The sequence below is a fragment of the Brassica rapa genome, chromosome A03 (genome assembly GCF_000309985.2).
Source record: "Brassica rapa cultivar Chiifu-401-42 chromosome A03, CAAS_Brap_v3.01, whole genome shotgun sequence".
In the NCBI taxonomy this organism is placed as follows: domain Eukaryota; kingdom Viridiplantae; phylum Streptophyta; class Magnoliopsida; order Brassicales; family Brassicaceae; genus Brassica; species Brassica rapa.
Genome location: NC_024797.2, coordinates 8,761,869 through 8,785,602, shown reverse-complemented (window position 1 = coordinate 8,785,602; position 23,734 = coordinate 8,761,869). Strand labels below are relative to the sequence as shown.

The following is a 23,734-nucleotide window of genomic DNA, read 5'->3' as shown; positions in this document are numbered from 1 at the left end:
ATAATACCTTTTATCCAAAATATTTGCAATTGTTTGAATTATCTGAATTTTTATCTGAAAACTCGAAAAATATTGATATTTAATTTGAAAAACTCAATTTTGAATTTTAATTCGAATTAACTAAAAACCGGAACCGAATGAGATCCTAAATTACCTCGGATATAAATCAGTTTCCAAATTTGTTACTCAAACTGAAAACTGAAATAAACGAACAAAACCTAACATGACTTTCTAAATATATGAATGGATCCTAAACCTTTAGAACCAAAGAATTGAAGGACCGAACCGGAACCGAATACCCATAGTTACTAAGAGACATGCCACTTTGTTCAAAGCATCATAGCTAGTTTCCTTTGCTTTACCGCAATCAACAACATATCATCAATTGTAATACTACTCTTAGAAAGAGAAAAATGAAGCTACAGTTTGCCTTTGATTAGGTTGTTTTCTGCTTTGTTTTGATTTGTTTGTTATGAAATGGTCACCGTATTTCAAGCAAGGGCGGTTGGGTTTTATAATGTTCACTCAGTCCACAATGCAAGATTGAATAGTCATGTCAAAAGAAACTGAAGTCTATCTATAGGGACACAAAACTTGCAAGAGGTTTTCATATACAATATCAGAACGTTTACTCAGACCACAACGCAAAAATGAATGGTCCTATCAAAAGAAACTGTACATTATATGTACAGAGATACACTCCTAGAAGCTGAGACGTTTCAGCAGTCCGACAAATAATTTTTTTACGCCTAACCAAATCAATCATTTTACACTAACCAAATCTTTCACAGCTACTCTCACTCTCTCCCTGCCACATGACTGCCAGTTTTCCATAGTAATCACCCATAGCTACACACTTGACATTGTTGAGATAGTTTATGTCACCAAACTTTCTCTATATCTTATCATGTTAAAGTAACATAGGTTTTGTCCAACGAGCGTCAATCTCAAGTTGCTCCTTCATCTATATAGTTTAAGTGTGCAATTGGCCTAAATTAAAGACTCCCATTCTAACTTAAAAAAGTTGATATGATCCAAATGTTACATTGTGGCGGTAGTTTGTTATTGTGCATCACCAATCACAACAGGCTCGTTATGTGGAATCCATATGTTTGGGAGAGACTATGTGGATCCAACTTAAAACTACCGGTAATTACTCTTAAGTTTTCTCTATGATACGAAAAGAACAAATCTTAATCTTATCATAGCTACAAAATTGTTAGATGTTAGAACATCTAATAACTAAATAGACTCCGACTGGTGACCATTGTAGCAATAAGAACAAATAGTAAAAGAATGAAGAGGAATAAAATAATAGAAATGAGTGTGAATAATTGTTCATTTTCAAATATAGTGATTAATATTTTTGTTCTATTATTCCCACAAAAAAAGAAACGAAAAAAAAACGGAAAGGAAAGTTTATTCCTTATGAATGATGTAATTTTATAGGAATCATAAGGAATTGGATATTCCTTAACATTTCCTTGGTCACCAGTCATAACCGTCTGAAATCTATTAGTTTAGCTCTGATTCATGGAGGGTTAGTGATGACATTGCTTTCAACTGCAAGCTCATACAGCCAAATCAGGTGTCTTCACAGGAAAATACTTTTTTGGCTTGGTGAGGATAGAATTTTTAAGAACAAATTTGTACTCAGTTATGATTTTACGGAAAATCCTGCTTATATCGTGTCTCTATTAGTTGTGAGAGAAGAACAACTCTCAGTGTTAAGTATGCAGTGCTTTGTTTCAAACAAGATGCAAGTATGGGTGAGCGATAAAATTGATAATGAAGCAGTAGCGTTAACATGGAGCAAATCCTTTAAAGTGGATTTCCAGGCTATTGACCGTCGTTTTCAAAGTTTTATGGCGGACGAAGAGAAGGTGGTCTTGTGTTGTGATTCATGTCCTTGGATTAGTAGCATGGTGTACACTGTCGGAGAAAATTTGACTCTTACACAGAAACCCCATATGTTCAATCCATGCAGCTAGATTTCCCGCCATTCATCTTTAGTTATGTTCCAAGCTTGGTTCACATCCAGCAAGATTAGACAAAAGAAGAGAATCATAACTCTTATCTTTTCCTTCGTTTTTTCGGTTGTTGTCGAAAACAATTATTTTCATAATTTATGTTTTACATTACATGTTACTTTATGATTCATATTTTCTTAGCATTGCATTCAAGATTTAGATAAAATAACAAGCAATGCAAAGACTTGCACCAAACAAACAAACAAAACATAATTATTGTCCGGAGATATGTTTGATAGAATAATTATCGTCCGCCTAACAAAGCATTCCTAAACCTGAGCTTAAAGTCCCACTTATGGAGCTAGTATCCGATTAAATAATGCTGTTCCTAATACCTGATGTTTCGGCTACGCAACAGCTCCACTACAGCCGAAACCACACCTTTCCCCTCCACCGTTATGTCCAAACTCGGATCCTCTATCTTCCTATTCAGCAGCTTATCCACCTCTCCCCTCAACCTCTGCACAATCACATTCCCCTCTTCACATCACAAAACACACACAAGAAAAATATTTGACAAAGACAATCCAATCATTTTACCTGTATCAGTTCCAAGACGTTCTTGGAGGCTGAGAAATGGAGATACCCTCCCAGCATCTCTATACCTTCCCCGGTCTGGCTTGGCATAAGACTACCACCAAACATAAGCAGTGCGTAATCCGATATGTTCGTCGAGTCCCGGATATAAACACTTGTCGTCTTCACCTTCTCGCTGTAAACCAAGTATGGCAACGAGAAGAGATTCACCCTAGCATTGACTGATCCAGGGTGAATATCTACTTTACCCAACTCTTTAGTGTAGAAGGCAGTGCGCTTCCCTCTTCTTTTGCATTGCACAACGTTTGGGTACAGCCCCGCACACAGAACCGCGGTTACCATCTCCATGTCTTGGCTGTACTGATTGTATACCTGAGAAAAAAATGGTCAGCAGCTTTTAGATTATTAAGGAATGGTTTCTTGGGGTTTACGTTTGGTCCTCTTGATTTGTCAACGAAGCCTATATCCGAAAGAAGATCAAGAAACTGGTTCCTCATGTCCTCCATCATCTTTAGGGTTAGAGGGGAAAGAAAGTTCTCCCAACAAAAATCTCTTTCGTGTCCACCACGCTTTGCGTCTCTATACCCTTCAAAGGCCTTAACTAAAGCAATGTGGTCACTGCACAACACATAAACGCCAAAACCTGTTCTGTAAGAAACAGAAAAAAAATAAAGTAAGATTCGTCTTTAGGTCATATACCTGCAGGAGTCACCAGCAAAGTATCTTTTGGCTTCATCAGCTTCCTCTTTCCTATTTAACGGTAAGACAAAGGGACTACGGTACGCCAGAGCAGAGGCTATTGTCAGCGCAGGGTTGACACACTGGAAGATAGCTCCAATGAGAAGCATCTTTCCTATGTTAGGGTCAACAGGTAGAGTGCAAAGATGACGACCAAGGGGTGTAAGCTCTTCTGTATCATCTAAAGCCCCAATTGTTTTGAGAAGCTCAATAGCATTCTCAACAGCGAGAGCATCAGGCGGCTGAAGCGCCTTCGCCAAGAAAGATCCAATGGATCCAACCTGCAAGCTTTTGATGTGCAGGCACAGCTCTTGCAGTGGAGTCCGTATGATCTCTGGTAACTGATACTGTGGGAAAGCATCGTAAATAACTTTTGGGTACAGCCTATAACACACTCCAGCTTGGACACGTCCTGCACGACCTCGTCTCTACATTTTTGTACCAGAGTTAATAAGATCTTACAACTTATGATTGTTGATTGAAACATGATATTACCTGATGAGCTGAAGCCTTTGAGATCCATGATGGTAAGAGACAAGCCACCTTGTTCAAAGCATCGTAGCTAGTTTCCTTTGCTTTACCGCAGTCCACAACGTAAACAACATCATCGATTGTGATACTACTCTCAGCAATGTTTGTAGCCAAAACTATCTTCCTACAAAGAAAAAAAAAAGATCATTTGCTTAGAAAAGAGTTGATGAGAGGAGAAGCAAAAGCTTATAAAGGCTAACCGCTTGTTAGGAGGTGGACGTTCAAAGATTTCACGTTGGTTAACGGTCGGCATTGAACCATGTAGAGGAAGAACTAAGAACTTGCTCGAGTCTCCAAGTAACCTGTTCCCTTTGATATTTTCAAGCAGCTTGGAAATCTCATCCCAGCCAGTGAGGAAAACAAGAATGGCTCCATCACCTTCACCACGGCAAATATGTTCGATTGTTGCCTCAACCTGATAACAGATTATATAAACTAGTGAGTAGTTATTAGCTGGCTTTCAGCTGAAAGCTACTGAGAGGATAGTACAAAGCTCATACCAGCTCCAAATCAATCTGTGCACCAGACCATGATTCGAGAGAAACTCTTGTGGCTGAGCTATAACTTTTGTAGTGAACATTGATGTCAATATCCTATACAATTGAAATAACAATTGGTAAAGTAATCTCAAGCTTTCAAGGTAAAACATATGTTTGCATACCTCAAACAGTGTAGTCAGATCGTCTTTCTTGGATTCTGAGTCTCTTCTTCTACCTCTAGAGCCACCTTGATAATTCCCTGAGTCTGACGGCTTAATAGTATAGCGACTTTTCTCTAATACATCTTCTAGGAATAACTCTGTCACAGGGAATGTGAACCCCTAGCAAACAAATTTAAAAGATGGGTCACAACACAAATATTCATATCATAAACAAGACCTTAGATAAAATGACTAAGTCATTACAGGGATATGCATAGTTGGAGCGTTCCCAAAATACGTTGAGAACATGTCAGCGTTAATAGTAGCACTCATCAGAACAAGACGCAAATCAGGACGTCGAGGAAGAAGATCCCTTAGTATGATTAGTAAGAAGTCCTCGTTCATGCCTCTCTCGTGAATTTCATCTACTAGCAAATGGCTTACGCCGCTTAGATTAGGATCCTCAATCTGCATTTCAAAAGTTACTTAAGTCTAAAACATCATAGTTCAAAGAGAGTGTTGATGAGTAGTGGAAATAACTGCTAAAACTTACTAGCCGTCTCAGTAAAACACCAGTTGTGCAAAACAGCAACCGTGTTTGGTCAGAACGCTTTGATTCAAGACGGATCTGGTAACCCACAGATTCACCAATGGGTTCACCTCTTTCAGCAGAGATACGAGATGCCACGGATATGGCAGATATACGCCGAGGCTGTGTGCATATTATGTTGCAGTCAGCACCTCTCAGGGATGATATCTCTTCCTCCAATATAAACTGAGGAAGTTGTGTTGTTTTACCACATCCTGTCTCTCCTGAAACTACCAGTACCTGGAAAAAAAATAAACACATGACACAACTATTAGTCCAAGATCAAAACTACTTATATCTTGAGAGAAACATAATAACATATTACCTGATTTTCAGAAACAGAGGTAAGGAAGTCTTGTTTCATTTTGAAAGCAGGTAGCTTCTCTCTGAAAGCATGAAGTGCTTTTACACTTTCAGTTGCCTGTGTTGAAAACAAATTAAAAAAAAAAATTTGATGTTATCTACATTTACTTTTTGATGCATGAAGTTTTCTTTAGCCATATGTCACCTTTAATTTATCCTGCCTGTCCTTGAGTGCAACACTGAATTTTTCTTTCTCATGAGAATCCGAAAATTTGGAAGCAGAATCAGATTTCTTCACGCCAATAGCTGATGTACGATCCTGTTGGTCATTAGATCCTGAAGTAGAGCCTACTTGTTGTGTTGTTTTCAAAAGACTCCCAAGTTTTCTCTCTGTCTCTGAAGACATTTGAATCTACAAGTAAAGAGAGTTTAAGCTATTCAGCAACCAACTCTGAATATAAATTTTGCTTACTAGTGTTACTTCTATTACCTCTTTCTGAGTGGATCCATGTCGGTCATCAAGATCTGCTCTATAATCTGGCAAAGGAACTTTGCTAACTACAAGAGCCTTCCCTTTATTGTACGCATGGCTTCCAAAAAGAAAGAGAAAAAAAAAACTCCATGACACACTCTCACACCATGAAAGCTAAGGAAGTTGTGAAGAAGATAAAAGACTTACAAGTAAAGACCCATCTGATAAGCCATATCACCGAGTGTTTGCTGATCACCACGGCTAAAATTACGCTTTATCACCATCTCTTGTTCACCTCCAGTTTTCATCTGCTCAATCTTGTTCCACCATTCATTCTCATCAAAAACTTCCATCTGAAATTGAACTGATTCACATTAGCCTTCTTATGATTATCCACACATCCATTACTAACTAAACCTAGTTAGATTCATCTCAAACTAAACCTAATTAGATTCATCTCAAACTAAACCTAATTATAATTACTACTACTAAATCTTGTCCAGGACTGCCACACAGACAATGCAGGGGATACTCTAAACCTAAGCCTTATGTCGGGGGACAAAAAAATTTGACCAACACGACCAAAACCTATGTAGTAAATCTAAGTACCGTTCCGACAAGAAGCTCTCATTAACTGAACTGAGATTGTTCAGTTCCCAGATTCCTAAATTTGAAAGGACTTCATATTCATTACCTCAGCCTGTTGCTGGCGTAAACGCTCGGCTCTCCACACCGGATCCCACCATCTCTGTTCTCCACGGCCACCTCCTCCGCCGCGTCCACCACCGCCTCCGCGTCCACCACGGCGACCTCCACCGCGATTTGAGGAGAAACCTCCGCCTCGGCGACCACCCTGAGAGTTAGGACCCATGGCAGAGATTCGGAAGAGAGAAGGAAGAGGAAAGAGTTTGGGAGATAATGGAAGGAGGAAGCGAAGTGTGGAAAGAGGCGAGAGAGATGCCAGGTGCATTCGTGTAATGTTTTATTTTATTGAGTTTCTGGAAGTGTTTTTTTTTTTTAAGTTGCAATCGCACTGAACGTTTTTTTTTGTAATGTGTGCGTCTGTCGGAGACTGAACAAAGATGCACCCAATGGTGCTAAACCTAATTGCTTTTTCAGTAACCATTTCTTATTTCTTTGTTACCTCTTCAAACTTTTCATGCTTAGTATTCGTTTTATACCCACTAGCTGATAATCCAAAGAAAATTACTAGTAGTTTTCAAGATCAAGAATTCAATATCATTGACCGCAACAAAAAAAAAAAAAGTGAAATGTCATATGGTATTATAGTTTCGGGCCCGAATAAAAAAGAGTGTTTTAAAGCCCATGATTTTTTGGATAACCAAGACCAAAGAAATTAGTAAATGTGTTTTAAATGTGTTTTTGCCTTTTTGGAAACAGAAAAACATATGCCTTTCTCATCTTCATGGTCTCATTCCATGTTAACTTAAAGGTCGTTGGAATCAAATATTGTTATGATGTTTCAATCATTTTGCTGGTGTTATGCATACATGAATATATATATTCGTGATGGCCTCTCGCTTGTCAAGTGGCTTCCAAGCACCTTATAAAGTATAGTATCCTCGTTTATAATATATGTTCTGTCTTATTCTTGTTATGCATTCGAATTTATCTGTTTATATAAGTGTATATTGAAATAAGCGTCAAGCAGGCATGCAATGACGCATTAACTTTGTTTATTATTACGTATCGGCTTTTGGCCCTAAATTTTTAGAGTTTTCTTACATTAGTACAAGCCCCAAATTATGAAGAATTTTTTTATAAAAGCTCTTAAGAAATGTTTATAACTCCTAAATTCTCAAATCCGACCCTGGTGATTGGTGTAGTAACTAACTTGGCGGTGAAGTGCAAGAAAAAAAGAAGATGAAATTATTTATGATTTCAGCTAGTTTGATTATATATCTAAGTAAAAATTTATTTTGTCACCATATATATTATTCTACACTACGAAAATGTTTAATTTTTCTCATAGAAATAACTATCTATACTATTAAAGCAGGATCCTACTGTCAAAATTACCTTAGCATGCCCTTTCCTTCACTAACATTGCATGTTTCATTAAGGGCAATTAAGTAATATTAATAACAAATCTATATTAGATCATTATTTTTAGATCTAACCCACATCAAATCTCTCTTGGGCCATTTGGGCCTATTAAAAAATCAGATTCAATTCTCACTTTTTTTTTCCTTTGGGCCATTGAGTCCAAGTTCAAATAATTTTTTTCAACTATTCTTAATTATTATTTTTTTCTTTTCTTAATATAATTTAAGCATTCATAAAAATAATTGAATTTTTTTATTGAAAAGTATAAATCTTTATTAAAAGTATATAATTTTTTAATTAAAATATTAACCCCATAATAAAATTAATTTATCAGAGTTATACCAACTTAATTCATTAAAAAAATAAAGTTTAATTTTTTTAACATAAATAGTCATTTAAAATGAAATACGATAAATAAAGATAAAATTTTTAAGTCTTTTATAAAATAAAACACAAATATATAAAAATGTGACATTTACTAAATATTTGTCAATTGAAAAAAAAAAACAAAAATAAACCCGCGCTTTGAAAGCGCGGGTCAAAATCTAGTATATTGTTAAACCAACAAAGGCAAAGTTATATTGGGATATTTAATTAGAGAGGAAACAGATTTAGAGATGACAAATAGAGTGTTCCAATCTAATATGTTGTTATATTGTCGTCTACTTAAACACTTTTAAATCATCTATTTATAATATGAATGAAATCCCATTTGGAATATTTTCATGACGTAAAATAACGAACAAATGAGAATATGCTTATACAATATACACTTAGAATATTAGCAATTTTATACATGCATGGATTAATTACTAAAACCAAAGGTCACACCATGCTTGCTTTGACAAGCTTTCCATGCATCTCATCCCTTCTCTTAGCGTTGACTTTTGACAATTCCAACATGCTACTCTATCCATACCTTATAATCAATCATATAGCTGACGAAACCTCTATTATTTATCATCTTCCTCTTCTAAACCTCATTAACCAAAAACCATTAAACCGCAGCCACCATGAATACCTTCCAACCGCCGCCGCAGATGCCGGTTTTCGCCGGAGGATTCAGTTACGGAGTAGGAGTTTCCATCGGAGTGCTTCTCCTCATCACAACCATCACACTCACCTCTTACTTCTGCACACGTAACCAGCACTCTTCATCACCTTCACAAACCAATCAAGATTTGACTCGTGTACATCACCACCACCATGTCATCATCGACGTTGTCCCAGGTCTGGACGAGGATACCATTCAGAGCTACCCAAAGATCCTGTACTCGGAAGTGAAGGGAAACTCCACGTCGTCGTGTTGTCACATATGCTTAGGAGACTTCAAAGGGAATCATATGCTGCGGCAACTACCAGATTGTAACCACCTCTTCCACCTCAAATGTGTCGACACGTGGCTTAGACAAAATCCTACGTGTCCTGTCTGCCGGACTTCGCCGCTTCCTACTCCCCTCGCCGAGGTTGTTTCCTTAGCCTCTTCTGTCGCCACCATCAGGATGTCCTGATTAATTGTTTGTATAACCTCAAGAATCCTGAACCAAAGTCAATAATAATGTTCATGATATTTATCTTCTTCAGTTACTTCTTTAGTTCCTTTTAAAGCTTTCAATTTCGGTCACTAACTGATGATTGTATATATAATTTGGAATCTGTAAAGGAAGAAAGTTAAGGGTAAATTTCACAATAAGTTCTATGACGTTTTCTTTTGTAAAAAGTTATATTATACTATTACGTACCTGCAGGTACCACGAAAAAGAATATTAAGTCGTTTTGAAATGTCGAGAGGGAATTGAAATATATTTTCTTGATTCTTGGCTTGTATTGAACTTTTGGGCTCTGACACATTATTTAAATAAAAAAACTTGAGGCGTCAATCCAATAGAAAAAAACGAGAACAAGTTATAGATCAAATCCGTTACACAGTTAGGCGTTTCAGACGGATTGGCGGATTGCCTACATAAGATCAAACAAAAGTGGGTTTTTCTGCAGTGCCTTTGTTTTGTCTTATTTGGTGATTATCAACCAGTATAAATTATATGATACCATTGAGAGGGTGTAAGAATACAGATATAATATAAACCATTGACCAAGAGAAATAAATAGGGCTGTTCAATATGGTAAAACCGAACCGTACCGAACCGAACCGAACCGAAATAGACAATATGGTTTGGTTTTGGTATATACCATATAAACCGAATGGATATAATTTTATAAAAACCGTAGGATTTGGATATGGTTTGGTATATAACCGATTAAACCGAATAAACCGAATAAAACCGATTAAAAGTAGAAACATATAATTATGTATCTATTTTATAACAATACATGAAAATCTATTTGTTACATAATTTAAATTTGTGTTAATAACTATTACCATAATTTTATAGTAATAAAAAACCTTAATTTGTAAAACACTTGAACTATAACTAAATAACAATACATCGCAATTCAGACATTTTATTTTCTAAGTTTTTTTTTTATCTTTTTGATTTATTTTAGTCTTCACTAAATTAATATGAAGATTATAAATTTGATGGACAATAATTAATGGAAAGTTTTCAATTGAAAAAGCATGATTTTAATGAACACTAAATATGGAAGAGTGAAAAAAATTTTCTTTCATGTTTCTGTTTTGTTTCATATTTTTATTTTCAAAATTTCAAGTTTTGATTTTAGTTATAGATTTGATTATTTTATTTGACGGTAGAATCATTTATACTTATTTGTTCATTTATTTGAACATGTAATATTTTTTTAATAAATGACTATCTTGACAATATGACTAAAAATTCATATAATATGATCTCAAACAAAATAATTATGTTTTTTTGGTATAAAACCGAATAAACCGAAAACCGACGGTATATAAACCTAACCGAACCGAAGTAAATATGGATCTAGAATGGTAGTTATATTTTACTAACCGAAATACCGAAAACCGAAAAAAACCGAACCGAAACCGAACCGATATCCGGATTGAACACCCCTAGAAATAAACAAAATACTCGAAAACGACTTATGTATCAAATTCCAGCTGGCTCAGAATTAAGTAGGTTATAGATGATATAATGTATTAACTATTAACTACCAAACCCTTTTTTTTTTTTCAAATACTCAGAAAAACATAAATTATCACACCACATTCATTTTACACATATATCTTTCATTTATTAATCTGAATAGTGAAAACTATCAAGAACCGAAATCTAAAAACATTTTGTAAGATAGCATATTTAGTTATTTACATTTCACACCGTAGCATTCGAAACATGCACATGCAAGCTTCGATTTACTTTTTTTTTTTATTATAATAATTATATTAGTTGCTCCTAAATCGGGCTTTGGATACCTGAATACAGGTAGTAATCGGATAAAAGAATATTTCAATGGAGCCCTATTTTGTGTTGGGTTTGTGAGAACCTATTGATAAAGGTATAAGAAATAAAATAGTTTGCAGGATCGAGAATTCAATATCAATGACGGAAAATAAGTTGAATATAAAATGGTATAGTTTCCGGCCCGATAAAGATTGTCTAAGCCCATGATTTTTTGGATAAACAAGAAATAGATAAGCTTCTGCTCTTTTATAATGCATCGCATTTTCATAGTGTCCCTTACAGCATCAGCACTGGTTAGGACGTGATTATTCCGTATCCTTGCTCTTGGGTCCTTAATACATATATATTTATATACATTCAAATATATATATATATTATGCGTATAATATATATATTCAAATATATGTGTATTAAAGATCCAATAGCAAGATCCCCTAATAATTATGTTCTTATTAGAGCATTTTGAATGGGAAGTTCTATCATTGAAGTTCTTAAAATGCATATGTGTGTATATATATGTTATATGTAATTATGGAACCCACTACTTTTGTGAAGAACTCCATCAAAAGATTCTAAAAACATTACACATATAACATATACACATGCATTTTAAGAACTCCAATGATAGAACCTCCCATTAGAGATGCTCTTAGTTTCTCAAAACTAATTTTTAGGTAATATTATATTAGTATATTAAGATAATTTGTTTTTTGTAGTAAAATTAAATATCTAAAATTTTGTTGTATCACTAAAACAAAGAGACTCTCTCTCCTTTTTTTAGTTTTTTTAATAATATTTTGGTTTAGAATTATGGGAAGAGTTCTATACTAAAGATACCCGGAGCTTCCCACTAAAGATGTTTTTAGTAGAGAGCTCTTCCCATAATTCTCAATCAAAATATTATTAAAAAAACTAAAAATATGAGTGAAAGGATAAAATTATAGAGAATCATCCCTTTATAAAGAGACTTCCAAAAGCATTTGAGAAAGTAATTCTACGGATATCTTTGTTTTAGTAATACAATAGAATTTTAGATATTTTTACTATAAAAAGCAAATCATCTTAATATACTAAAATAATATTACCTAGAAATTAATTTTGCTGATGCTCTAAGAGCATTATTAGTAACGAAGTATCTCTTTCTAATTCTCATCTATTTTATAACAATAAATAACTAAATATCAAATAAAATAAATTTGAGTCATTGATATATTAACACCTGGCACTAAGTATTTTTCATGTTTTCTTTGTCTCTGGGAGAAGAAACATTTCTGTTTTTCTTTCCTCTTCTTCTTTTTCTCTTTCAGCATTTTGTGACTTTTTCTAACAAAAGATTGGGTGAGATATTCACGCTGCAGATGCTCTTACATGTTTACTAATTTTTGAGAGTATTTCCATATGTCTAGAGGAGATTTTCAAAAAAATATTGAAATAATACTAATAAGGAATAGATTAAAAAAACAAAGTAATCTATAAGTATCCCAAAATTTGAGATATGCAAAAGTATTTCATTTGAAATACTATGAGCATCTCAAGTTTTTTGAAATATCCTCATATTACTTTACTACTTTTCTTTTTATTATATTTTCAAAAATCTAGTAAGATACTATGAGTAGAGATGTAGCCTTTGAACATAATGTTATGATTTCCAATAATTTTTGTTGGTGTTATGCGTAAAGTATCTACATTCGTGATGGACTGTTGCTGAGCAACTAACTTATAACAAGCTCTTTATTATATTGTACAGTCGTTTAAATTATACGTTTTGTCTGTATTACACTTCAAACATATCTGTTTATAAGTGCATATAGTCCTGAGTGTATATTAAATAAACATCATGCAGGTAATGACGCATTAACTATATTTAATATTACAACTCTCCAGAGTATTGGGTGCGACTGGTGTAGTAACTAACCTGGCCGTGAAGTGCAAGATAGAAGATGGTTATCATAGTTTTTTTGTCAACGATGATTATCATAGCCGGGAGTTAAATCTCTTTTGTCAGCATCTCAGTTTATACAATACAAATGTTTTCGAAATTTCAGATTGGGAGAAATGTCTCACGAAAAAATATATTTATAAAAATAAATAGCCATCTCAAATGTTGAAAATCTCAGTCAAAATTAAAATATTTCAAATTAAATGTTTTGTATATTTAAATTGAGAGATAAGCACACATAAAAGAAAATTCAATACTCTTAATTCCATAATATCTTAGAAAACCACACATCATTTGAAATTGTTAGATTGAAATATGATTCTATATTAAGAAGTTAGTTAGTATAATATATATATATGTGTGTGTGTGTGTGTTAATTGGTTTTTCGATCACTTAAAGTGTATATATTTCTCTAAATATAATGATCAACTTTAGTTGTTTGTTTTAATATGTTGTTATTTTGATCGTCTACTTGAGCATCAAAAAAAAAAATCCACCTAACTTTTCTTCGTAAAGGTATTTATAATACGAGTAATTAAGAAACCAAGAAACTTCATCTCATTTAGGTCAAAATCTTATAATAACTAAAACAACGATCGAATCAATGAGTCTATGCTTATACAATTACAATATTAGCAATTTTTATATATAGATTAATTACTATAAAACCAAAAGTCACACCATGCTTTTTGCTTTGACAAGCTTTCTTATCTTCATTCACATGCATCTCCTACCTCTTTCTCTTAGTGTTGACTTTTAATAACCCCAATATGCTTCGGTTTCCATGTCTTATAATTAAATAGCTGACCAAAACTTCTCTATAAATTCTCTTCTTCCTCCTCTAAAACCCATCAAACCGCAGCCGCCATGAACGCCTTCCAACCGCCGCCGCCGACGCCGGATTACAACGGCCTGCTCGGTACTGACGATACAGGAGGATTCAGATACGGGATTGGAGTCTCCATCGGAGTGCTTCTCCTCATCACAACCATCACCCTCGCCTCTTACTTCTGCGCACGTAAACAGCACTCTTCAGAAACCGATCAAGATTCAACACATGTCCATCACCACCACCACCATGTCATCATTGACGTTGTCCCAGGTCTGGACGAGGACACCATTCAAAGCTACCCGAAGATCCTCTATTCGGAAGCGAAGAGAAGCTCCACGTCGTCGTGTTGTCCCATTTGCTTAGGAGACTACAAGGGGAATCATCTGCTGCGGCAACTACCAGATTGCAAACACCTCTTCCACCTTAAATGTATCGACACGTGGCTTAGACTCAATCCTACGTGTCCTGTCTGCAGGACTTCGCCGCTTCCTACTCCTCTCCCCACTCCCCTCGCCGAGGTTGTTCCCTTAGCCTCCTCCGTCGCCACCACCAGGATGTCATGATTAATTTATTATACTCCGAAGCCAAAAGTAGTGTTCATGATATATATATATATATATATATATATATATATATATATCTTCTTAAATTTTTCTTTAGTTCCTTGTAAAGTTTTCATTTTTGGTCACTAATTTGATCATCGTATATATTCTTTGAAACCAAAGATTTGTAAAAGGAAGAAAACTAAGGGTAATTTTACAATTTTGTTGGCTGCTTTGGTTTTTGTTTTATTTTGTAAACAAGTTGAATTCTATGCCATGAAAGAATAATGAAAGTCGTTTTGAAATATGTTTCTTCATTCTTGGCTTGTTTGAACTTTTGGGCTCTGAAAGATCGATCATTTGAATAGAAATATTTGAGACGTCAATACAATAGAAAATAACGAGAACATAGAATCAAATAAAAGTAGATAGTTTAGCAGGGTCTTTGTCTTGTTTGGTGAACATCAGCCAGAATAATATATGATCTGAGAAAACTTTTAAGAGTGTACGAAAACAGATATAAAAAATTGACCAAGAGAAATAAACAAAACACTCGAAAACGAATTTTCTATCGAATCCCAATTGGCTTAAACTAAATAGGTTAAAGATGATAAAATGAGTTGACTACCAAACTGCCCTTCATTATATTTTACTATTCGAAAGATAAAAGAAAATATCACACCATATTCATTTTACACATACATATCCATAGTTTTCAAAATTTGAATTGTGTAGCTATTAATTAAGAAGGGAAATAGAATTCAAAAGCATTTTGTAAGCTAACGTAATAAGATTTTTCACACCAAATCATATACACCTTAGCATTTGGAAAAGATGCACACGCAGCTGCCATTTACTTTTATATCTTTTTTCTTGATATATCCTATCCAGTTAGTCTCGGGAAAATACATATACTGTTATAGAATGGACCCTTTGATTTTAACTTCCCAAATTTACCAATAGGTAAACTAAACAAAAACTAACTACACGAGGCAGATGTAAAAGTTTTTTTTAGCATTAAGCTCATGATATACACGATATTCGTCTTACTGTGTCGAGAAAACATGACACTCTGAATGTGTGGATACCATTTGCACCAAATCAAAATAATCGGTAACAAACAGTAAATGTTGCAAGACCTTCCTGCATTCTATTATAGATATTTTAAAACAAGAGAGACTTTTAAAAGGATGTAACTTTGATCAAGACTCAAGTGACAAGGCCGTGTACACATTGAATTGTTCCACTTTCGGATTTCATAATCTATTGAATTACTCCACCTTATGGATTTTATAACTGTTAAATTACTCCACTTTCGGTTTTCATAATTTATTGAATTCATTATATTATAGGTATTTTTCAAAGTCCTTTGTATTTTTTTCTCAATTTATTATCTTTATTATTTGGTTGAATTATTTTAAAATTTAAATTATTTAATATTTTTTTACCGTAAACTAATCTAATTTAAACTTGAAACAAATTTATTGATGTATTATATTTATTAATTTATTGAATACTCCTATATTAAGTTTATTACATGTTAGACAAATAACTCATACGTGTCTGGTCTAGTACTAGTCGGTTTCAAGAAAAAAAAGAGGCGCGAGTATAAAAACAAACAAACAAACCAGACAGTTCGATTTTCTTTTATTTTGCTTGAGGAAGAATCCAGAAACAAAGAAATCATCGATAGCTAGGTATGGGTTGGGTCTGGATAGACGATTCATCCGTTTCCAACGCCGCCGGTAATGATATCACCAATCAACCGCCACGAGGTTCCGCCGCCGACGGGAGTTGCTCCACCACGACGGTGGTGAGATCGAAGTGCAAGACGGAGGAGGTGGAGCCTGGAAAGTTCGTCAGGAAGTGCGACAAAACCGAGGAGATCCTCCGCCACTGTTTTGGCAAGTAAGTGGTTTCTCTGCTTTCAACCTTTGTGATCACTAAACTGATTTTGATTCTCACTCTCTATGTTCTGTATCTCGTCGTTTTAAGGCCCTCTGAAGTTGTTCAATCCACGACAGAGCACACGGAAGAGGATGTCACAGACCAGATGGTGCGTGGTGGATCTTCTCCCCCAAATCAGTTTGAGGAAAACCCCTTAAACTTCCCGGGGCTCCGAAGCGACTTAGACGACATCGAACGCCATTTCTTTAGCGGGATGAAGAGTTTCTTTGAAGCAGCAGAAGAGATGAAGAGCAGCTTGTTTGACATCATGGGGGATTATGACTCCAACAACACCGTGAGAGGGATACCACCCATTCAAGACCATCCGAAGATAGACGACGAAAATGCCGCAACTAGACAGCCTTTCTCCTCTGGAGAAATTGATCTCTCGGGCTTGGCCAAGGACGTTTGAGAGTATGTCTTCTTCTTCTTCTTGTTCTTTCTTTGACATAATAATAACTGTCAAATATGTAATGTGACTCCATTATAAGCGTGGGGGATCGTCGTCTAATGTTAAGACACATCCATGTTTTTGGATAGGGGTGGTTATTCTCTAATTCTCTTATCATTTACTCTATGTTTTTTTAATCATACCAACCAAAAACATACTTATTACCTTCACCTTTGTCTCAAAAAGTTTATCTACATTCTAGTTTTCATTAACTGGTAATTTGATTTTTTTGTTTAAATGGTCAACGTATGATTGTAAGAGTTATGGAGTAGAATTAAAGACTCGAAATCTAACCTTATTTTTTTTTATGAAAGATTGGTTACGATTTACAAAGGACCGAGCTGTTTTTGGATGTATGCATACAGACACTGGACAATTGATCTTTTTACACAGCCTCACAGAGTTGTACTGTTAGGTTTTGGGTTTGGATGGAGAGAATCATTAAAGTAAAAATTATTAACGAAAAGGCTGTCAAACGCTTAAGCCTTACGTAAATGAAACTTAGCAAAATCTCTAATTGCAACAAAGAAGAAACACACACACAAACAAAAAACACTTGATAAAATTAAACTTCTGATTCTGCTACATCTCTTAGGCCTCGAGGAACCGGGACCAAGCTGGGAAAATAAGTGCAATGCAAAGGCCAAGGATCAGCCACAGAATCTAAGTGGACTTTGCTGATCAACTTGTTTTCCCCCATAACATAGATCCAAGCCTTGCCAGTTTCATCGCAAGAACACAATACAAGCCTTTCATTGCTGTCGATGAAGTAACTCGGCTTCTGCCAGTAGGAGGTCTGTACCAAACCGGGAAAGTTAGGTATTGAAAAAGTCATGAAATTCATCCAAACCACATCTTTACCATCCTCAACGTTAACCTTGTTCTTGGTCACCCAAATCTCAATCTTCTTTGTTATGTGACACTGCTTTAGCACCGAAAACCGATCTCCTTTAAAGACGTTAATAACAAGAACATCGCTAGGATGGATTCCACACGGTAGCTTACAATATCCATAGAATTCTTCGCTCGAAAATTGAAAGGTACATAGGATGTACACGGGATCAGCAAAAATAATCCAAAACAAAGTTCCATTCAACAAGACGCCATTTGGAGAATGTAGCTCTGTAGGCTGGTTTTCTCCCTCGCTAGTATCACTGGATGTCGACTCCATGTCTTTCCACGTACCTGAGGCAAGGTCATGGATTTTCCACCCGGTATCTGAACCCCAAATAGTTTTGTAAACACTTTCCTCACTTCCACCATTGCTATCAAGACGACCTATGCCATAGAAGGTAAAGCTAGGTTCGCTAATCCATGTACTTTGTTTTAACCACGGGTTACAAACTGCTGCTCCTTTATCCATGCTACATATCAAGAACTCGTCGTAGTTAACCACCTTTGTAGGGTTTTGAGATTCTAAACCGGGAATATCCAATGTTAATTCACGCACGATTATCTTGGGATCTACGCTTACAGAATAAATCTTTGATTTTGTTGTTAGGATGAATCGAAACGTCTCCTTGTGCTTGTATATGAAAGTCTTGTCGTCCAAAGTAGCTTTCCATCGTTTGCAAACAACTCTGAAGCGCACAAGAGAGTTTGGAGAGACACGAGAGAGTATCTCTTCAGTCAGCTCCCATGGAAGATTCTCATATGCGGCTATCTCCTTTAAATTTTTAATTGAATCCATTCTGTTTTCCTCACTATGGTTTTCACAAAATGATAGTACTATATATATACACATACATCTTTATATTCCTGAGATTTTACAAAACAATCAGTTGTTGATGAATAAATGAGAAACATATGTTGACAAAAAAAGAGAAACATATAGAAATATATTATTAGTTAATAAAAAGACTTTAATCAATTAAATAGAAGTTGATTTTGGATATATATTGACTTAAAATTATAAATATTTAATGGCACAAATTGTAAATAAAATTTCAAATAAAAATTAACTTATTATGCTGTTTATGTTTTAATAAGACCGACTAGAAGGATGTAAAAAAAAGCTAGAAGGATGTTTTAGAAAAAGATAGACTAGGTCCAGATCCACACTTCTAAATCATGGTATATATTTATTGTTTTGTTTGTATATAGTTTTATTCTTTATGAATTAATTTTATTACTTGTATAAAATATAGAGTAAAAAGACTTTTATTAGATTTTGTACAGTAAATAAATAAAATATGTTTATATTTAAATTTAAAAGATATGCTTAAGATATTACATTTAATTAAATGTTTCGAATGAATTAATTAAAACTGATTTAACAATACTACTCTTAGTGAATGTCTAGAAATTTTTAATCTATATTATTATTTGAGAATTGAATTTGCTTAATTGTCAGCTTATCCATGATTTTTCAGATTAATCAATACTCCTAATAATTTTATAATATTTATATAATTATTTATATAATTTAATAATAAAAAGTTATGAAAACATTATGATAATTACATGTATAATCCACATAAATATTTGATATTTATCTTATTTATTATTATTTAAAAATGAACTTTTCTTTCTTGCATGCCATTAAAACATAAATATATTTTTCTAAAATATTTTCTTTTATAAAATATTGTTCTTTGTCCGTTTCTCCACAATTTAGGAATAATTAATAGTTTAAATAATTGTAATAAATATTTTTCATAGTATTTATATAAAGTTGTACCTTTATCACAACTTTTATATGTTTTCTCATGTGTGTTACCAATTTAAGCAGAAATGGAAGAAGTAATCTTCAATATGAGTATCTGGAGGATGAGCTTGATTGGTCATCAGATCCCTGGCCACAAGTTTCTGACAGCTTAAGGGATTTAATCAGAAAGATGCTTGAAAGAAACGAGCTTTGTGTAGGTCTCTAGAATCATGAAACTTTATATATTGTCTAAGCAGATATGGAACCTTCTTAATCTTGGTTTTTATCTTTTACAGGCCATCCATGGATTAGGGATGAAGGAAGTCCGAAGTCCACAAGATACACTGCTAGATACAACTGTGTTGAGTCGCTTGAAGAAGTTTTCACAAACAGACAAGCTCAAGAAGATGGCTTTAAGGGTACTTATGGTTCTGATGAGAGAATATCCGATTAGTGCTTTTCCTCGCAGGTGATTGTAGAAAGACTTTTAGACGAAGAGATTCACGGGCTTAGAGAACCTTCAAGATTATAGACGGTAAGAAGAGCGGACGAGTAACTTACAAATAACTCAAAAGCATTCTTGAAAGATTCAACACAAATCTTGACAACTCTATGCAAACACCAGTAAGCAGACAAGAATGTCTCAACATGTAGATTAAGTGATTATAGCTTCATAGTTTTACACACGGATCGATCATCATGTGGTCACTTTAGACTGATCACTTGGAAGGCACATTAGACTATGATGAATTCGTATAGGAGATTGTAAGACTAGAACATCTATAGATGATGAAGCAAGTGATCGTTTAGATTCATCAGCAAAAGTGTAATAAAGTTGGAGTGAAATACATTGTTGCTGCTGAAGAAGTATGAAGGGTATTCAAAACTGATGGTGATGAATGTAAGTAAATGTGATGCATTCACTTATTTTTACATATTCTTAACTTGTAGCCTCTTTGTAAATGTATCCACTAATGATAAGATCTCTAGTGTTTTCCATATTTCAAAGTTATAATATATACCATTTGTTTTACTGTAAGACTGTAGGAAGCTACCAAAGAGCTGCTACAAGTTGAATGGGAGAACAGAACAAGGAGACGAGGAACACAAGTTGTGATGGGTGGAAAGACAAATAATTGTGTAGGTTCTTTTTTGTATTTATTATATGTTAAAAAGGTTATAGAGCCAAAAATGAAAGCTGTGTTTGTATATATATAAAAGTTGTAGTAGAAGGGATAGGGAGACACTCAGACACCAATAAAAGTCAGGTGATGTTGATGCTTTCAATACATTTAGCCATTTAGGCTATCTTGCCTTTGTGCCTTGAGACTCAAGCTAGGAATAAGAATAATGAAGCTGCTCCAAAACAAAAGTTAAATTTTGAAATACTAGGTTTTATAACTATAAAGATGTTATTTCAAAAACCCTGTATGTTGATAATGTCACTGCTGCTAGCATAATCCGACTTTTTTGTTAATTTGGTCATAAAGAATTGCATTTTATGAAGGGGGAAATAATCAAGAGTACCAGAAGTTAATTAATTTTGAAATATATGACTAGACCACAAGTTAATTTGAGCCTGTCGAACGCTTAAGTCTTTAACTAACTTGCTCTGAAAAAAACTAAATAAGTTATTCTCCAAAATAAAAGCAAAACCAAAGGATACTGAGCAAATCTCTAGGTGAAACAAAGGACAACACAAAGAAGAAATACACGTAATAATATTAAACTTCTGATTTTGCTTCATCTCTTAGACCTTGAGGAACCGAGACCAAGTTGGGAAAATAAGTGCAATGCAAAGGCCAAGGATCAACCACGGACTCTATTTTGACTTTGTCGATCAACTTGTTTTCTGCCATAACATAGATCCAAGCCTTGCCTGATTCATCGCAAAAACACACGACAAGCCTTTCATTCTTGTGGATGAAGTAACTTGGCTGCTGAGGATAGGCGAACGGCACTAAACCGGGAAAGTTAGGAATTGAAAAAGTCATGAAATTCATCCAAACCACATCTCTACCATCCTCAACATTAACCTTGTTCTTGGTCACCCAAATCTCAATCTTTTTTGTTACATAGCACTGCTTTAACACCGAAAATCGATCTCCATTAAATAACCTAAGGACTAGAGCATCAAGAGCATGGCTCATACCAAATGGTAGCTCACAATATTGGTAGAATCCTTCAGTCGGAAAATCGAGGAGTATATAATACAAGAAAGCTATCTCGTCAGAAGTAACAATCCAAAACAAAGTTCCATTCAAAAATACACCACTTGTAGAATGCATTTTAGGTCCTTTCTTACCCTGATTACTATTACTGGATTCTGACCCCATGTCTATCCACGTACCTGAGGCAAGGTCATGGATTTTCCAGCCGGTAGATGAATTCCAAATAGTTTTGTAAACACTTTCCTCACTTCTATTATTACTATCACGATGACCTATGCCATAGAAGCGAAAGCTAGGTTCACTAATCCATGTAGTTTGTTTCAACCACGAGTTACAAACTGCTGCTCCTTTATCCATGATACATATCAAGAACTCGTCGCAACTAACCAACTTTTTAGGTTTTTGAGCTTCTAAACCAGGAATATCCAACAATAACTCACGCACCAGTATCTTGGTATCCATGCTTACTGAATAAATCTTTGATTTCGTTGCTAGGATGAATCGAAACGTCTCCTTGTGGTTGTTGATGAACGTCTTGTCGTCCAAGATAGCCTTCCATCGTTTGCAAACAACTCTGAAGGGGACAAGATATTTTGGAGAGACACGGGAGAGTATCTCTTCAATTAACTCCCATGGCAGCTGCTCATGTGCCACTATCTCCTTCTTTAATTTTTTGGTTGGATCCATTCTGTTTTCCTAAATAGGGTTTCAACCGAATGTTCGTAAAATATAAATATCTCTATTTTTTTTTTTTACATCAAATATCTCTATTGTATTGAGATTTTACAAAACAATCAATTGTTACACGTGATCAGTTTTTCTCTTTTATGTTAACTAGATGTTTTACCCGCACATGTGGGCTTAATCGTTTTACAAATATATATTAGTTTATATTTTATTAATTCAAAAATCAGCATGATAACTTATTATTTATGTTTTCAAAAACATTAGATCAAACATCAAATTATATATATATATATATATGACATAAATTTAAATAAAATATATATGCTTATTATTGTGCTGAAATTTTGAAAGAAAACATTCACATATTAAAAATGTTTTAGTAAATATATTTATACAAATTTAGCTGATTAATATTTAATTGTAAATTATTTATTTGTTATTTTATAACTTTTATAATTGAAAAAATAAATTTTAAGATAACAACACAATATATAAGAATTATCTTATTTAAAAACAAATTAATATTTTTAATAAAAATTCGTTTTTAATTATATTTATAACTGAAAAATATGTTTTAAGATAACAATACAATGTAAAAGTTATCTTTTTGAAAAAAATAATAGATAAAAATTCGTTTTTGATTATATAGTTAATTATAGATAAATTCATTAAGGGTAGTATAGATATTAACCACTCTAACTTTTAACGTGAGAGCTTCATTGCTAAAATTTACTTCGCAAATAATAGTATAGATAAGATCGATGTCAAAAAAAAAAAAATGTTAATAAGAAAAAGTAAAGTTGTTAATTTTAAAATACATGACTACCATGTAAATTTAAGACAACCTTCTTTGGCTATCTCTATTTTACTATCAAATAAAATATTCTAAAAATATATAAAGATTTTGCTCCAATAATTACCTTAGTTTTTACTATACTAAAATATATTCTAAGTATATTTCCTATTAGTAAATTAATTTATGTACATCAATAATTTTCAAAATATTAAAATTTTACCACTTTTTATTTTATAAAACATATATTTTTAAAAAAGTATAAATACACAATTATATTTTATATTTAAAATATTATTGTTCATTTCTCTATATTTAGTGTGAGATATATCATACCAATGTAAATGATTTTACTCTGCAAATAGTGTTTAGATTTTTGTTTTTAAAAGTAATGTTTATACAGATATACTATAATTTATTGATTGAGTGAATCATAAACTATAGAAACAATTGAACAGTAATATTAAAGCTAGA

The 23,734-nt window shown here is 33.9% G+C and overlaps 6 protein-coding genes across 6 annotated transcripts; 3 read left to right on the top strand and 3 right to left on the bottom strand.

Annotated features, from left to right (window-relative positions):
• Nucleotides 1-2,097: 2,097 nt before the first annotated feature.
• Nucleotides 2,098-7,008, bottom strand: LOC103857598 (DExH-box ATP-dependent RNA helicase DExH1). The gene is made up of 15 exons (XM_009134809.3): nucleotides 6,535-7,008; nucleotides 6,048-6,193; nucleotides 5,859-5,958; nucleotides 5,574-5,780; nucleotides 5,391-5,486; nucleotides 5,030-5,305; nucleotides 4,741-4,944; nucleotides 4,498-4,656; nucleotides 4,337-4,429; nucleotides 4,037-4,251; nucleotides 3,801-3,960; nucleotides 3,267-3,733; nucleotides 2,999-3,185; nucleotides 2,571-2,939; nucleotides 2,098-2,490 (listed from the first exon to the last, which is right to left on the bottom strand). Exons 1-15 carry the CDS (start codon nucleotides 6,808-6,810, stop codon nucleotides 2,359-2,361), a joined length of 3,087 nt encoding a protein of 1,028 aa, XP_009133057.1. The 5' UTR covers nucleotides 6,811-7,008; the 3' UTR covers nucleotides 2,098-2,358.
• A 1,277-nt stretch (nucleotides 7,009-8,285) lies between these two features.
• LOC103857597 (RING-H2 finger protein ATL70-like) lies at nucleotides 8,286-9,689 on the top strand. Its single transcript, XM_009134808.2, has one exon. It carries the CDS (start codon nucleotides 8,921-8,923, stop codon nucleotides 9,416-9,418), a length of 498 nt encoding a protein of 165 aa, XP_009133056.1. The 5' UTR covers nucleotides 8,286-8,920; the 3' UTR covers nucleotides 9,419-9,689.
• A 700-nt stretch (nucleotides 9,690-10,389) lies between these two features.
• Nucleotides 10,390-14,881, top strand: LOC103857596 (RING-H2 finger protein ATL70). The gene has a single exon (XM_009134807.3). It carries the CDS (start codon nucleotides 14,058-14,060, stop codon nucleotides 14,583-14,585), a length of 528 nt encoding a protein of 175 aa, XP_009133055.1. The 5' UTR covers nucleotides 10,390-14,057; the 3' UTR covers nucleotides 14,586-14,881.
• A 1,312-nt stretch (nucleotides 14,882-16,193) lies between these two features.
• LOC103857595 (fra a 1-associated protein) lies at nucleotides 16,194-17,158 on the top strand. The gene is made up of 2 exons (XM_009134806.3): nucleotides 16,194-16,472; nucleotides 16,560-17,158. The coding sequence occupies exons 1-2, from the start codon at nucleotides 16,264-16,266 to the stop codon at nucleotides 16,921-16,923; spliced, it is 573 nt and encodes a 190-aa protein (XP_009133054.1). The 5' UTR covers nucleotides 16,194-16,263; the 3' UTR covers nucleotides 16,924-17,158.
• LOC103857594 (F-box protein At2g14710) lies at nucleotides 16,951-18,929 on the bottom strand. The gene has a single exon (XM_009134805.3). It carries the CDS (start codon nucleotides 18,704-18,706, stop codon nucleotides 17,528-17,530), a length of 1,179 nt encoding a protein of 392 aa, XP_009133053.2. The 5' UTR covers nucleotides 18,707-18,929; the 3' UTR covers nucleotides 16,951-17,527.
• A 1,079-nt stretch (nucleotides 18,930-20,008) lies between these two features.
• LOC103857706 (F-box protein At2g14710) lies at nucleotides 20,009-23,054 on the bottom strand. The gene has a single exon (XM_009134926.2). The coding sequence runs from the start codon at nucleotides 22,465-22,467 to the stop codon at nucleotides 21,334-21,336; it is 1,134 nt and encodes a 377-aa protein (XP_009133174.1). The 5' UTR covers nucleotides 22,468-23,054; the 3' UTR covers nucleotides 20,009-21,333.
• Between the last annotated feature and the right edge of the window lie 680 nt (nucleotides 23,055-23,734).

Bases quoted from the DNA above. Each gene is read 5' to 3' on its own strand.
- LOC103857706 (XM_009134926.2), bottom strand. From the start codon at position 22,467: ATGGATCCAACCAAAAAATTAAAGAAGGAGATAGTGGCACATGAGCAG.
- LOC103857595 (XM_009134806.3), top strand. From the start codon at position 16,264: ATGGGTTGGGTCTGGATAGACGATTCATCCGTTTCCAACGCCGCCGGT. The intron at 16,473-16,559 runs GTAAGTGGTTTC...CGTCGTTTTAAG, and splicing joins CTCCGCCACTGTTTTGGCAA to GCCCTCTGAAGTTGTTCAAT.
- LOC103857596 (XM_009134807.3), top strand. From the start codon at position 14,058: ATGAACGCCTTCCAACCGCCGCCGCCGACGCCGGATTACAACGGCCTG.
- LOC103857597 (XM_009134808.2), top strand. From the start codon at position 8,921: ATGAATACCTTCCAACCGCCGCCGCAGATGCCGGTTTTCGCCGGAGGA.
- LOC103857598 (XM_009134809.3), bottom strand. From the start codon at position 6,810: ATGCACCTGGCATCTCTCTCGCCTCTTTCCACACTTCGCTTCCTCCTT. The intron at 5,959-6,047 runs GTAAGTCTTTTA...TCTTTTTGGAAG, and splicing joins TATCAGATGGGTCTTTACTT to CCATGCGTACAATAAAGGGA. The intron at 4,252-4,336 runs GTATGAGCTTTG...ATCTGTTATCAG, and splicing joins CACAGATTGATTTGGAGCTG to GTTGAGGCAACAATCGAACA.
- LOC103857594 (XM_009134805.3), bottom strand. From the start codon at position 18,706: ATGTGTATATATATAGTACTATCATTTTGTGAAAACCATAGTGAGGAA.